Below are 14,066 nucleotides of genomic sequence, written 5' to 3'. Positions count from 1 at the left end.
TCTGCCTGCCTCGGCCTCTCCAAGTGCTGGTATTACAGGCGTGCGCCACAGCATGTGACCTTTTCGTGTGCTTCTGACAGTGGCACTGGCCTGGCCCAGCAGCCTTCCTTTCTGGTGTCCTCCCTAAGGTAACACTCATCGTTTCCTGCTACCTGAGGTGGCCGTGAACTGCAGCTCAAGCCTGCCTGGTGCAGCTCCGACAAGCAAGCCCTTCTGAGGAATGAGAGCCTGGGGGTCAGGTGACTACCAAGCCCCATTTCCTTTCCCAGCAGGCAAGTGACCCAGCTTTCTTCGCACAGGATGTCCTCTAGGGCCACAGGATATGCACTTTGAGCTGCTCATTTATTTCTGTTCTCTGTCCTACCCGACATGCCCACATGTGTCCCGGCCAGGCCTTTGTTCTGGAATCGGTGGGAACGCAGCTGCAAGGACTGGGAGCCAGCTTCCACGCGTGACTTCCAGCCGGCCTGCGGGCGATGCGGCTGGTGGGCACACAGCCGCTGCGGTCTTTCCCTCCCCGCACGGTGCCTCTGGATTGTCAGGGGCCAGCCATGCTCCCAACAATGCAACACACCAAGGGAGCGGTTAGAGAGAGCGCTGGAGGTGCCTCGGAGGCTTCTCAGAACAAAGAGGAGCTGGCCTCCTGCTCCCTGTCATCTCCTGGGGACAATTTTCAGGCTAAAGAGGAGGGACCCTACTGAGTGACCTCGGGATTGTTGAAACATCTGAAAGGTTTCGGCGTGGGTGCTGCAGACCCCACGCATGCCATGGGCTCCCGGGTCAGCTGTGCTGCAGGACAGAGCCAGGCAGGGCTGGAAGGAGGGCTGCCAGGACCACAGCATCGCCCTGACTTGGAGTATCTCCAATTTGAAGAGCCCACTTCTCTTCCAGAGGCTACTGGGGCTTTGTGTGAAGAGTGGCTGCTTCTCCAACTTGACTGCCTAAGACATTTACTCAAGTGACAGCAGTTGGTGGCTGAGCCAGGATATTATGGAGGACTAAAAAAAGCACAAACTTTAAAAAAAAAAAAAGATGCATTCTTTAAACAGTCTTGCACACACCCAGGCAAAAGCTAGATGTATAATACTTTGCACCCACACCATCCACCTGAAAAATACAGTACAATGGCGTAAGAAACACACTATTTCTTTGAAAAACGTTTATTTAGCGTAAAACAGACCCATACCCTTCATGGGTCAGATGTTACCACCTTTAAAAAAATGTTTTTTAACTCTGCTTCCTGTCCTACTGAAAAAAATTTTTTGAAAGGGTTAAGAAGAGTCTATCATTGCTGGTCAAAATCGGCCTGAAGATGGCCGCCAGGGGCAAAGGCCTGAAGGCATCACCTGGGCAGGCCTGGAAGCCCACGGGGAGCGGCACCCTCAAGCCCAGGGGCGGGAGCGCCCCCTCCCTGCCCTCCAGGGAGGCTGCATGCAGACCTCCACGGTGCAGCCTCCAGTTTAGTCAGCCTCGAGTTCGGGCTGCTCCTGCGCCTGGTACTTTATGTGTATGATACATGTGTATCCATCCTGCTTCCCTGCCTTCAAGGGAAGACTTAACTCTTGGAAAGAAAACCTGCCTGGAGATGGCTTCACGCAGCAAGTCACCAGAGTACTCAAGTCAACTGCAAACGAGTGGTTACAAAATGGGAGCTTTAAACAAAGTGCTCTCCTAGAACCGATGTTCTCACAGTCAGGAGTGGGAGGCTGGGGCTGCTGTGCGGGCCTGCGGCTCCATGGCGCCTTTCTGCAAAGGCTCGGGTCCGCTTTCCAGACTGCAGGCCGCTGTGTGTGCTGCGGAGGATGCCACAGTGTTAAGGCTGACCAGGACCAGGAGGTGACGCTGGGCTCTCCTGCTACACCCAGCCACTTGTAGCAGATTCCTAGGCCACACTCCTTCTGAGCCACTTTGCAAACTGCTTCCCCGTTGTGGGGCCAGCAGGAGCTACAAGGGCCAAAGGCGGCTCTGCCGAGCCTGGACTGGTTTTGTGGCCTTCGATAGGAGAGGTCTGGGACAGGCCACACCGCAGTGAAGGTCTTTTCCCACATCCAATTTTATGGGAAGACTGGGGTTTGAAGATGGAATCTAGGAACCCTCCTCTCCCCTTTTTTAAGTAAAGAGAAAAGGAGACCTTTGCCTCACGTGAGAGCAGGTGGAGGAGAATCAGAGCTATGGCGGCCACTAGCAGCGTACTTCCTGGATGTGCACGGGAGAGAGATGGCAGCTTCCGGACAGGGATGACACAGGTTCTTTGCTCCTTTGCAGTTGGGATGAATGTTCAAGTTGAGGCACAGTGTGGTTCCCATGGAAAGCCCAAGGTCAGCACGGCCCCTCGGGCTGCTCCGCTACGGGATGCCTTGGAGGCGCCAGGCCTCTGCTCCCAGCTGGCCCCAGCCCAGGGAGGCGTAAGGCGGCTGGAGCACCCCTAGGGGCAGGTGGGTCTAGCCCGGGGGGCTCCTGGCTGGACTATGCGCTAACTGCTTTGATGGACAAGGACCCCACCCCCGATTAGCTCAGTGGCTTGATGAGCTGTACACAGCCAGGCTGGTGCAGAACCGTGAGAAAGGAACGGTTTGGCTATAGGAGCTAGTGATTCGGGGCTTGCCACCCTTTATGGCCCCATGAAGATCCGGCACAAGGCAGGTGCTCGTCGCCCTTGGGAGGGAGGGAGGGCGGGAGTCTCTTATCTGCTCGAGAGAGGCCAGCCTGCATCCCAGCATCCACTACAGCTCTCGCGTTTCCGTCTGGGTGAATCTTAGGCTGGGAGGAGGGACTTCACCAGCCACGATTCCAGGGTCCCACCCTGCACCCTCTTGGCCAGTGTGGACGAGGGCCCATCCTGAAACCTTCTTTAACACACGTGTGGAGGAAGGTGATGCCCTGGCACCCAAACTGAGAAAACGGTGAGTTCTGCAGAGCCAGAATTCTCATCGGGAGGGTGAGAGTGGCAGCTCTGCTGTTAGCTTGGTCCAAAACAGAACGGAGATGCCCCCTCATCACGTGAGCGGTCCAGACCAGGGTGAGGCAGGCGCCAGGTGCAGGAGGAGACAGAAAGCTGTGAGCAGGACCCAACGGGGGTCCTGGGCAGCTCCCTGATGCCAGCCAGGCCAGTGATACGAAGAGAAAGGCTAATAAATAGATGCACGTGGCGAGTGCTGGGCAGCCCCGGACCAGGCTGCGTGGGACGCAGCAGACGCCGCTGTGGCTCCCGCACCCGGGCATCAAGTGATCAGTGTCTCTAGTAAAGATATACAAACCAAGTTACTTCTTTTCAAGTATTAAAAAAATAAGTTAATTGACAAAAAGGGTTTGAAGCGGCTGAGCGTCCTGCCAGGTTGTCAGCTTCATTTCAATGTGCAAACACAGGAAAAACACCGAGGAAGAGGCCGCCTCCTGCCCCGGCATCAATGTGGAACAGGGACAATGCCTGTCTGCCAACTGGGGGCGCAGAATGTAGGGCCTCATCCTGTCCCCCAAAGTCAGCATTTTCCAGTGTCAAAATGGTGGTGAACTACAAGCAAAATGCAGCAACCCACAGGCCTCGGGCCGCAGCCAGCGAGAGGCCCCGGCATTTGGCCACTTAGGGTCCAGTGTGTGGTGTTCGGCGGGAGAGCGGACCCCGCCTGTGTCCTCCTAATTTGCATAATCAATTCCGGAGCCTGCCCACACCTCCGTGTCTCCTGTGATGCTGGGGTGGGCATGACTGGACACTTCCCCATCCCGGGTCTCAATCGCACCCTGCTTTCGTGGGGTACTGTGTACGTCTCTTTGGTGGTGCTCCAGGGAGCATGAAGAAGACAGTGCCCCTCGCAGGCTGTGGTGGCGCACTGTGGTTCTGACGGGAGCAGCTTCCCTCTCTTACCAAATGTGCCAGTGGAAGAAAGGGGCACAGCCGGCACATCCTCAGGGGGCGTGCGGGGTGGTCCCCTGCGTCATGCCATACGCACCATGCTCCTCCTCTGAGCGGCAGGTCCAGGTGGGCCTCCTCCCAGGAGGTGGCGCCATCTCAGATAACCACTGTCCCCTGGGGCTCCCCACTGCACGCGGGACTCGACCACTTTCCAAGCAGCACACGGGCATCTGAGCGTAAACTCCAAGGAGGTGCCAGGCCTCCTCAGATCGCGGCTCCAGGTGGTTTGGAGGCCACTACCCGGCCAGGCGGATGCCAACAGAAAATGGAGCGTTGGGTGTGAGCTCAGGACCAGTTAAGGCTGAAGCCCTTGGACAGCATGGCAGCCTCCAGGTCCTTGTCCTCCTCTCTCTCCCGGAGCCGCTGCTCCTCCAGCAGCGCCACCAGTGAGTCTCTCTGCTCCACCACCTCCAGCATCTCATTGAGAATCTGCTTCTCTTCAGACAGCTCCTCCTCAGTCTTAAGGTGATCTTGAAGGAGAAGAAGGCATGAGGTGAGGGGCCTGGAGGTGGCACCCACCCTGGGCTCCATGGGTGCCTCACCCCACTCACCTTCCACTGCCATGCGTTCCCGGAGCTCCTGCTGCAGTCGGCTCTGCCGGTCTTCCAGCTCCAGCTCCCGGGCACTGAGGAGGGAGGGCAGGAGGGAGATAAGCCACAGTGACTGGGGACCACCCCTCACCCCCAAATCCGGAAGGACCTCCATGCCTGCTGTGACAAGCATGGCACCGACACCCCCTACCCAAGGCCACTCACAAGATCATCAGCTCCGACTCGTAGCGCACCATGGCGTTCTTCTCCTGCACTAGCTTGAACCACTCCTGCATCAGCTTGGGGTCGTCCTTCTTGCCCATGCCTGCCGAGGGAACATTCGTGTCGGGTGCAGGGAGTGCCGTGCCCACCCTGGCCCGCAGGAATCACACGGGGCAAATGTGCAAAGAGGGCCGAGCAAGATGCTGCCGGAACTTCCACTCCCAAGCCAGGCCCAAGGTTTGCCTGCAGCCCTGGCGCCCCGGCGACCCCTCCCCGGGGCCTGCGCTTCCCTGTGTCCTGCCATCCCTGCTCCCCCGTCAGCGACCTCGCCAGTGGGGACCTTGCCCTCCCCGGGGCTGGTTTCTGCCTCTCCTGCTCCCTGTGCTCTCCTAGGATGACTTATGTCGCTTTCCCTCTTTCTTCCCACTCAATGTTTATTTAGCACTTGCCATGTGCTAGGTCTCCTTGGAGGAAACCACTCTGGGAAACAATGCAAAGTGAATTTGTAAACTGCACCCCGCCCTCAGGTCATGCTCATTAACTCAGCTCTTTCTTGGACCACTCCCCTCTCCAGGGGCTACCAGAATAGATGCCTTGTCATTTGTTTACCTCCTGACCAGGCAGAGAAGAAACTACCCCTTAACTTGTGGCCTATCAAGCTTCCGGATGCCTCCCGCGGGATCCCTCGTGGTCGACTTAGGGATCTCAGGATGGCCACCGGGTTTCTCACCAAGAGCAGAGAAACACTAGCAGCCCCTGGGGATGGAAGGAGGTGGCCACGCCCTGCCCTGGTCCATCCAATAGAATGCCTGTGGCTGGTGGCTGCCTGCTAGCTCAGGCTGCCTGAACCAACAGGTGCCCATACCAAACCTCCCCGGGGGCGGCCTGACCGCTGGCTTCACTGTGGCAGGAGGACAGAAGGAAGAAGTCTCCAAAGGACCAGGCCACCCAAGGAGGGAACAAGGTCCTTTTCCTTGGAGCACGGAAGTTCATGGTAAAAGTGTGGTCCCGCCTAAAATACATGCTGTGTCAGTGGCTCTCAATATTTTTGGATTACAAACCACTTTGAGAATCTCATAAAAGCTAGGGACTCTCTTCCTAGAAAAATGCTTATGTGTGCAGAGCAAACCATTTGATGCAGAGTTCCAGGCTGCTCCTGGGCTTCCTGCGGCCCATCCGTGGGCCTCAGGTTAAGGGGCACTAGACGGGGACATCTTTCAGAGGCCCCTGCACTCTCTGCGTCGCTTGGCAGAGTGTGTTCTAGGCCAGTTAAGACAAGCCCAGGAGTGTGAGGAACACAGCCTCTGAAGGGCCAGCCACAGCCCGAGCCCTCCCTCACTGCTAGCTGCCTTTCTGGCACATGGTACACAGACACATCTCTTATCTGCAGTGGTGTCTGCTAGACAGTTAGTCTCCACCCAGTGGCCACACCGAGGAGGCAGAAATGCACTATGTTCAACAAGCAGGGGTTAGTGTCTGTACCGTGCCCTAGTGCCCATGCGGTTCTGCTCCCAAGGGGGTTCCTGCCCCTGAGCCTCATCTGAAGGACGAAACCCCCCGGCCTGTCCAGCCCGCGACTGTGGAGTGCCTGCCTGAGGGTCAGGGGACCAGCGCTCTCCTCACCCAATCCAATAGGCTTGGGTCTTGGCTTTTAAGCCAGTCCCCACTCAGTTCCATGCACTGCTTTCGGAGCGTCTCTGCACAATGTGCCCACACAGCCGTGGAGGAGGGGCCCCGGCATGCAAGCTGTCCAGTGCGCCCGGCCGCGGCGGCACCAGGGAGACTCTCCCGCTGCCCACCTCCCCGCGAAGACACAGAAAATGCCACCGGAGACGTGCGGACAGCGCTCACTAGCTACGGCGAGCTCGCCCACGGCCGCCTGGCAGGGGCTGTGGTGTGTGGGCGAGAGTCGGGTGAGCGCTGTGGATGGCAGGTAAGAGTTAGCAGGGTTAGTCATGGCCACACCCCCCACATGCCTTTCAACGACAATCTTATCACCACGACAGACTTCAAATCAGACAAACTTAAAAAACACACACTCGGCAAGACACGAGGTAGAGAGGTTTGCTTTCAGTGGTGGTTTGGAAAGGGGCCCGAGGGCGCTTGTGTAGACCAGTCTTTGTAAGGACAGTATTCCTTGACGCTCCCATCCAAATCGCTGCACACAGGCGGGAGGCTCCTCACCTGCTTCCCTGCCCCTCTATCTGGATCTGAGACTTAAAGGCCCCAGCCATGAAAGGCCAGCCAATGCTGCAGCCCTGAAGGGCCCAGACCTGGAGGCTCTCTGGCTTCACTCTGCACCCTGGTCCTCCCCATAGACAGTCAAAGGGATACTGTACCTTTAGAAACTGCCACAGACTCATGACATTTTGTAACAGGACCATTGAGGGTCAGAGAGAGAGAGAGAGAGAGAGAAAGAGAGAGGTAGGTGGGTTCTGGCTCTGTGTTTGACTACTGTGGCTACACCCCCTCCGAGGTAGCGGGGATGGGGTTGGCGAGGTTACGTTACCTTCCTGGACACAGCAAGGGCAGAAGGAGAGAGGTCTACGTCGTGGAGTCCCGCCACTGGGCTCAACTTCAAAAGGACCAAACAAGGAAGAGGAGGAGGAGACGGAGAAAGACAAGAAGGAAGAGGAGAAGAGGAGCAGGAATTTGGAAGTGGAGAGGGACAGGGAGAAGGTGGAATAAAAACAAGCAGAGGACAAAAAGCATAAAAAGTGAGAAAGGAACAACAGGAGGAAAAGAAAAAAATACAAGAAATGGAGAAGCAGAAACAAGGGAAACAAAGTCTACAAATGAATTAAGTCCTTTTTTCAGCATGGAACTGAACGAGAGCAGACCCAGCTCCGGGCAGCATCACAGACGGGGCGTGGGCTCAGAGCAGCGGTGTGAGTTCCTCCAAGAGGGATGACGTGTTCCCTACATGATGGCAGCAGTCGGGCCACAGGGCCCTCCCGCCTCTACTCCTTATCAGGAGGGCAGTGGCATCTGGGTTGTCATACAGTGGCCTCTGGGGCCTTGGGCCCCCTCCTCGAAGCCCCTGGATAGGTCTGCCTGGCTCTCAGACAGGCTGCATTCAGTAAGTGGCCAACACGGCTTCCAGGCTTGCAAGTGACAACCTGGGGTCACCTCCCAGACCCACGTGGAATCCTCTAAGATGTCACCACAGGTATGTGCTTGAGGCAAAGCTGGCCTTGACAAGTGCAGGGCAAGGGGGGCCTCTGAGTCTGTGGGGGCAGCACCCCATCCTGCGATGGGCCTCCAGGACGCTCACACCTGCGCTGCTTCAAATTCTGAGCCAGAACAATTTTGGGGAAACGTACACACACAGAGGTGACTTCCACCCGTCCGTGTCACTGTCCCCTCTCTCCCCCAGGCACGGGGAGAGCCAGCCACCCCCTTCTTCCTTCTGGTCCTTCTATGGCTGTGCGGGGACCTCATGCTGCAGCTGGGGGCTGCCACACTCTGGACTGTGAGACCAAAGGGGTGGGCTGACAGGACATGCCGAAACTTACAGGAACGATGCTGGGAGGAGTGCTGGCGGGGCACCGAGAGCCAGTGTGCACACACATCTCTAGATCTGGGGTCTCATGCCTACTCAAGGATGAGGGAGAGGAGTTTGGCAAGGGACCATCACAGAACCACAGAGCACACACAGGGACAACAGAGCCCAGGAAGACACGGGGCCTCGGCCCACGGGGAGGGCAGTGTGTGGTTTACAGAGAACAGGGTTGAAGAAATGGCCTTGACTCAACAGAAGGCCAACAGGACAAACGGCTGGCTGGGAGGCCCCTCTGCGGTGCCGCTGCATGAATACAGGTGTTTTCTGCCTTTGAACCCTTCCAGTGTGGTGCACAGTGCTGTGGGCACACTGAATCTGCTATTGGGTACAACTTCGAAAGCAAAGCCAGGGACAGCGTGCATGCGTGTGAAATGCTGACTGTACCCAGTGCGCTCAATACACACGGCACAGCCAGCCCAACGCATGGGTGCGAGGGAGGGTTTCTTTCCGCAACAATATTCTCTGCCTTACAGCCGACCTACAGTCAACCTCGGCTGGAAAGTGTAGTCTGCGCTGAGGCTTGGAACACCTGGATGAATCCCATCAAATACGTCCGTGCACACTCCCTGCCACCTCCTGCGACTGGTGTCACAGGTGAATAGGCCACGCTGTGGAGTGGAACAGCGCCTATGTGATACACGTCCACAACACATCCAAAAGGAAGGGGCAGGCGCCTGCACGGGTATACATTACAACATGTGTTTCTGCTTTCTGGACAGCACAAAATACAGCTTTCAGCTGTTTTTCTGTAGGCCACATCCGCATACGCCCTTCCCAATACAGAGGACAATATAACAGAGTACTGGGAACAGAAATTATGAAATGAAATTAGGGAAAGGGAGCATCAGGTAAAGCAAGCATTTAAAGAAACCAAAAAGGCTTTCTCCTAGCAAGAGGCGGAAGCGCGTGTCAGTGGCGGTGAGTCCACGCTGCACTGATTACCTTCGGACTTCCCTGTTCGCTCCACCACTTCCACAACGAACGAGGCTACTTTTATAACCAGAAAAAACGCCCTATCAATACAATTTTCAAAAGAAGAAGTGGAAGGGAAAAACCAATCAAACAAGGGGAGTTCCACCCGACTGGAACGCGACCTAAGCGTGCATGGGGCCGGGGTGGGGGGTTATAGGAAATGCTTTGCCTTTTAGGGGGATGTAAGAAACAGAAGATTTGGTTCACTGATTCTAAGAACAAAGATGCTGTCAAGCTTATGGCAAATGGAAGTTTTTTGGTTTTTCTTAACGTCAGGGTAACGGGTTTCCATCTGTTGCTAACAGGTGCTACAATTTACCACTTCTCAAAGCACTCTTGCGTGCCCTGGACGCCGGCCACCCCTCCCGAGCTCCCGAGCAGTGAGCGGGTCCTGGTCAGAGGACCCCTCCTCCCTGTATAGCACTCTGCTGAGTACCCAACACTCGTGGGCACATCTGCTCCATCCTTCCCTCTGAAGCAGCAATTCCTTTGGACGTGTGACCTGGGGTTGGCTGTTTAGTGCCACTCGCTTGACCCGTGGCGGGCAGGCAGTGCCTGTCACCAGATTTCAAAAAGCAACAATACACCACCAGGGAGGGAGGCCTGTCCAGAGCGGTGCGTGAGATGAGCACGGACGGCACTCTCTGGTTTCAAGGGGCCCTCGCACGCACCACCCACATGATCCTCATCCTCACACCGGCCAGGTGTGGCTGCCGGGAGGGGCGAATTCAAATGAGGGTTCTGAGGCTCAAAGGAGTTAAGTGTGGCAGAGCCTGGAAAAGAAGCCAAATCTTCTTGCCCACTCTGAACTCAGAGCTTGCCCTCTTTAAGGCCAACACGGGCTCCAGGCAAATCTAACAAATGCTGGCGTCTCAGGCAGCTCAAGGAAGAGCAGTCCCACAGACTCTGATCAGAATGTCACACCCGGAAGGGAGGCCCGATGTCCCTTCCTGCCTCGTCTTCTGAAGAGGCCCTGAGAGGGTAAGTAGAGGCTGTTTTGTCTGTGCCTGGGGAGATAGTGAAGGCAGGACCTGAATCCAGGCCTGGCATTCCTCAGTCGGGGTGCCCCCTACACTACCACCTGTCCCTGAGTGCACCTGAGCACCTCACTCCAAGTCCTGCCTCTCATGGACCCAGGACCCAGTGTGGGGTAGAACGGCCGACAGGGTGGGGGAAAGAGTGGCCAGCCGTAGGGCAGGTCCCCTTCTCTGTACTTGTCCTTCTATATTCCCACGTTCTCTCCAACCAAGACTCTTCACCTTTGCACACTGCATCAAGACACCTGGGCAGCTGGAAAAACAAGCCAGCAGATGAGCCCGCACACTGAGCCTCCATGGTCATCTGACAGGCAGGCAGGGCCTACTCTAGTCCTTCTGGTACTCAAAATCCAAGAGCCATAGCCCTGAGACTGGGGGACAAGAAGCTTGAGTGCCTTGCTCGCAAGGATTGGTGAGGATATGGTCAGAAAGCTCGGAGGTGCGGGGGCTCACACCTGTGATCCCAGCACTTTGGGAGGCCAGAGTGAGAGGACTGCTGGAGTCCAGGAGTTTGAGAGCAGCCTGGGCAATGCAGTGAGACCCTGTCTCTACAAAAATTAGCTGGGGGTGGTAGCGTGAGTATCCATAGTCCCAGCTACTCAGGAGGCTACGGTGGGAGGACTGATTGAGCCCAGGAGGTCAAGGCTGCAGAGAGCTGTGATTGCACCACTGCACCCCAGCCTGGGTGAGTGAGACCCTCTCTCTAAAAAATAAATAAGAGGCCGAGGCGGGCGGATCACGAGGTCAGGAGATCGAGACCATCCTGGCTAACACGGTGAAACCCCGTCTCTACTAAAAATGCAAAAAATTAGCCGGGCGAGGCGGCGGGCGCCTGTAGTCCCAGCTACTCGGGAGGCTGAGGCAGGAGAATGGCGTGAACCCGGGAGGCGGAGCTTGCAGTGAGCCGAGATCGCGCCACTGCACTCCAGCCTGGGAGACTAAGCGAGACTCTGTCTCAAAAAAAAAAAAAAAAATTTTAAAAAAAATAAATAAATAAATAAGTAAGTAATACCCAGAGAGGCCAAGACAAAGGCCCAACTCTGTTCACATCCCAACAACCACCAGTGACAACCTGTGTGGTGGTGGGTGCTGCCTTGACGCTCTGCATTTCCAACTCCATCCTTCAATTCTGCCTGGTTATATTTAACCCACTGGCTTCTACATGGATGCTGATATCAAAAACAGAAATGTCATACATGAATCATGGCTTGTGGTAAGGCCAATGTGGGCAACTAATCATTTATACCAGAAATGTTTACTGAGCACCCCAAATGCACCAGCCACCAATGCTAACCACGTGGCAGTCAAAGCAGGAAAGAGCTTCTGTCGGGAAGCAGAGGTGTGCACAGCCACAGCAGGCAGGCCAGTTGGTGGCCTGTTCTCCAAGGCTGCGGAACAACTGGCCCTAGGGACCAGCCTCATCTCAGTATCCGTCTCTGCCCACCAGACAGGCTCCCAGCTCCCCCTGGTTGGACAAAGGCACCATCACCACAGAGCTGGGGAGGTCCCTAAAGCAGTGTTCAGCAGACCAAACGAGGGCCCACTAGGGAGACTTCTAGAGCCCAGAGGTCCCAGCCTGGAATGTTGCATTTCCCCAGGGAACACGGGTTAGGTTGTGGCATGTCACCAGATTAGTACCATACACAGAGGTGTAATGAGGAAAATGGGCTTTTTATGAACTGAGCCACCATTTACAACTGTATTTCCACATGAAAATACAGAATTCCAAATAATCAGCTTGCAAGCGCTTTAGAACACCAGCCTTTCAAGCGTTAGAGGCTGGCCCCACACCCTCCCTTCTGATACGCTGTTGTGTGTTTCATGCACACAAACTCCGTAGAGCCCCAAGGTTAGCGTCTTCCCCTTTCAGCCACACTTTTGGAACATCCTGCATAGACAGAGATCATTTTTGGTTTTCAGTTCCTTTTGGTCTCTGAGGATCACACTCCAAGGCGTCGGGAACAGGAAAGCGGCTCACTTATTTCTCAGGCATATTTTGAGGCCCCACTTTCCTTCCTCTCTGGGCAGCCGTGTGCAGCCCTTACTTACCAGGGTGGACTCCCATTTCTCACACTTATTTTGGCGGTAATGCCACTGTACTGACTGCTAAATATAGTACCACTATAAATAATAACAAATATTATGATAAATACAGTGTTGGAGCAATGCCTTTTTATCTAACTCCTGTCACAGACACCAAAGAGCTTTTGTCACCTTTTTCTAGGAAACACCAGGGCAATTACTTGTCACGGCTATGCCCAACTGACTGGATTAAATTTTCAGAAAGCAGCCAGGTGCAGTGGCTCACACCTGTAATCCCAGCATTTGGGATGCCGAGACCGGTGGATCACTTGAGGTCTGGAGTTCAAGACCAGGCTGGCCAACATGGTGAAACCCCGTCTCTACTAAAAACACAAGATTAGCCGGGTGTGGTGGCGCACGCCTGTAGTTCCAGCTACTCAGGAGGCTGATGCAGAATTGCTTGAACCCGGGAGGTGGGGGTTGCAGTGAGCTGAGATGGCGCCACTGGGTAAGTTCCAGCCTGGGTGACAGAGCCAGACCCTGTCTCAAAAACTTTCAGAAAGCAAAGTGCTCAGGGCTGGAATTCCTTGGCGGCTCAGGTTTATGGAATGGGGCCGCCACAGATTTTCCGCTCTGCCTTGCTCAGGTTATGCAGCCTGGGAAGTGTGAGGGAAGACTGACCAAATGTTTTGCTGACTAAGAAGGCACTCGGCTATTCTGAGTCCCCAACTCAGGAAGCCTATTTGGTGGGCACCACCAGTGCCACGCTCCTGGCCGGGGGCAGCCTTGGCACTGCAAGGCTGAGGTCCAGTCTAAAACCTTGAGTGACGACAAACACCATGGCCCTGACAGGGGTCCCAGCTGGCTGGTATGCAATACTGCAGACGTGCGAGCAGCTGTCATGACATGAGGCCGGTTCGGCAGTCCCAGTCTAGCATACACATAGCGGGGCTGGGAGACGCCTGGCGCTACACAGACTTAGTGCAGAGATAAAGCTCCAGGTTGGGAGGAAAAGTGAAAGCAAAAAACCAAACAAATGCATGTAAGAATTACAATCACAGACACACACACACATACACACACATATGTACGTTGGGAAACTGCGCAGGTTCCAAAGTTCCTAAGCAAAGCAGAGCCAGGCTGACGGTGGACTGGTCAGGCAAACCAAGAATCTATCAACATGAAACTCAGAGAAGCAGACAGAACAGGAAGATGGTTGCTCAGAAGGGCAAGGGGCAGGCACCCCTGCACCCCCATCTCACAATAGCAAGAGGCCACCCTCCAGTCCTTCATGTTACATTTCTAAACCTTTCGTGTTCTTTCAATTTTCCTTTGAGATGCATAAATGAAGAGATGAGGTCCCCAAAAACTAGAAATTATGTGTGTGTATTTTCAATCGGTTTTAGAAGAAATGTGGTTTTCTTCTAGATTTCCAGTCATCTGTCTGTTCTAGTGCAATAGAGCAGGCTGGGCTGGGCCTGTTCAGGGTCCCAGGGAAGAAGGCAGAAGGGGAGTGGTCACCTGGGGTCCCTTCCTCTCTGGCCCAAAGGTTGTTTTGAGTCTTTTTAATGATTTCTTTGGAAGTCACAAGGTCCAGCTATACGAAGAAGGGAAATTTTCATTCTTTATACTCTGTGGCTGAAAAAAGAGACTTTCAGAGCCTTTAGGTAGTTCACTGAGAACCACTGAAAGAGCCTGGAGTATGACACGCAGAGCACAGGGCAGGGGTAGGAGTCGGCCCCTCTGGGCAGGAGGTGGCATTCCTCACGCTCTGAGGGCTGCTTGGAGCTTTGCTCTGCCCACAGGAGAAA

The 14,066-nt window shown here is 55.1% G+C and overlaps 2 protein-coding genes across 2 annotated transcripts in view; both read right to left on the bottom strand.

Moving 5' to 3' along the window:
* Positions 1-1,148: 1,148 nt before the first annotated feature.
* On the bottom strand, positions 1,149-2,409 carry LOC105542916. The gene has a single exon (XM_011984617.1). It carries the CDS (start codon positions 2,046-2,048, stop codon positions 1,461-1,463), a length of 588 nt encoding a protein of 195 aa, XP_011840007.1. The 5' UTR covers positions 2,049-2,409; the 3' UTR covers positions 1,149-1,460.
* The window catches only part of MICAL3 (microtubule associated monooxygenase, calponin and LIM domain containing 3), a 260,058-nt gene continuing 247,140 nt past the window's right edge, over positions 1,149-14,066 (bottom strand). The window contains 3 exon segments of the mRNA XM_011984643.1: positions 1,149-4,380; positions 4,462-4,535; positions 4,666-4,765. Of these exon segments, the coding sequence (XP_011840033.1) occupies positions 4,196-4,380; positions 4,462-4,535; positions 4,666-4,765 (359 nt within the window). The 3' untranslated portion in view covers positions 1,149-4,195.

Source organism: Mandrillus leucophaeus, unplaced genomic scaffold (genome assembly GCF_000951045.1).
Source record: "Mandrillus leucophaeus isolate KB7577 unplaced genomic scaffold, Mleu.le_1.0 Scaffold270, whole genome shotgun sequence".
Lineage (NCBI taxonomy): Eukaryota > Metazoa > Chordata > Mammalia > Primates > Cercopithecidae > Mandrillus > Mandrillus leucophaeus.
This window is presented reverse-complemented; position numbering and strand designations above follow the sequence as displayed.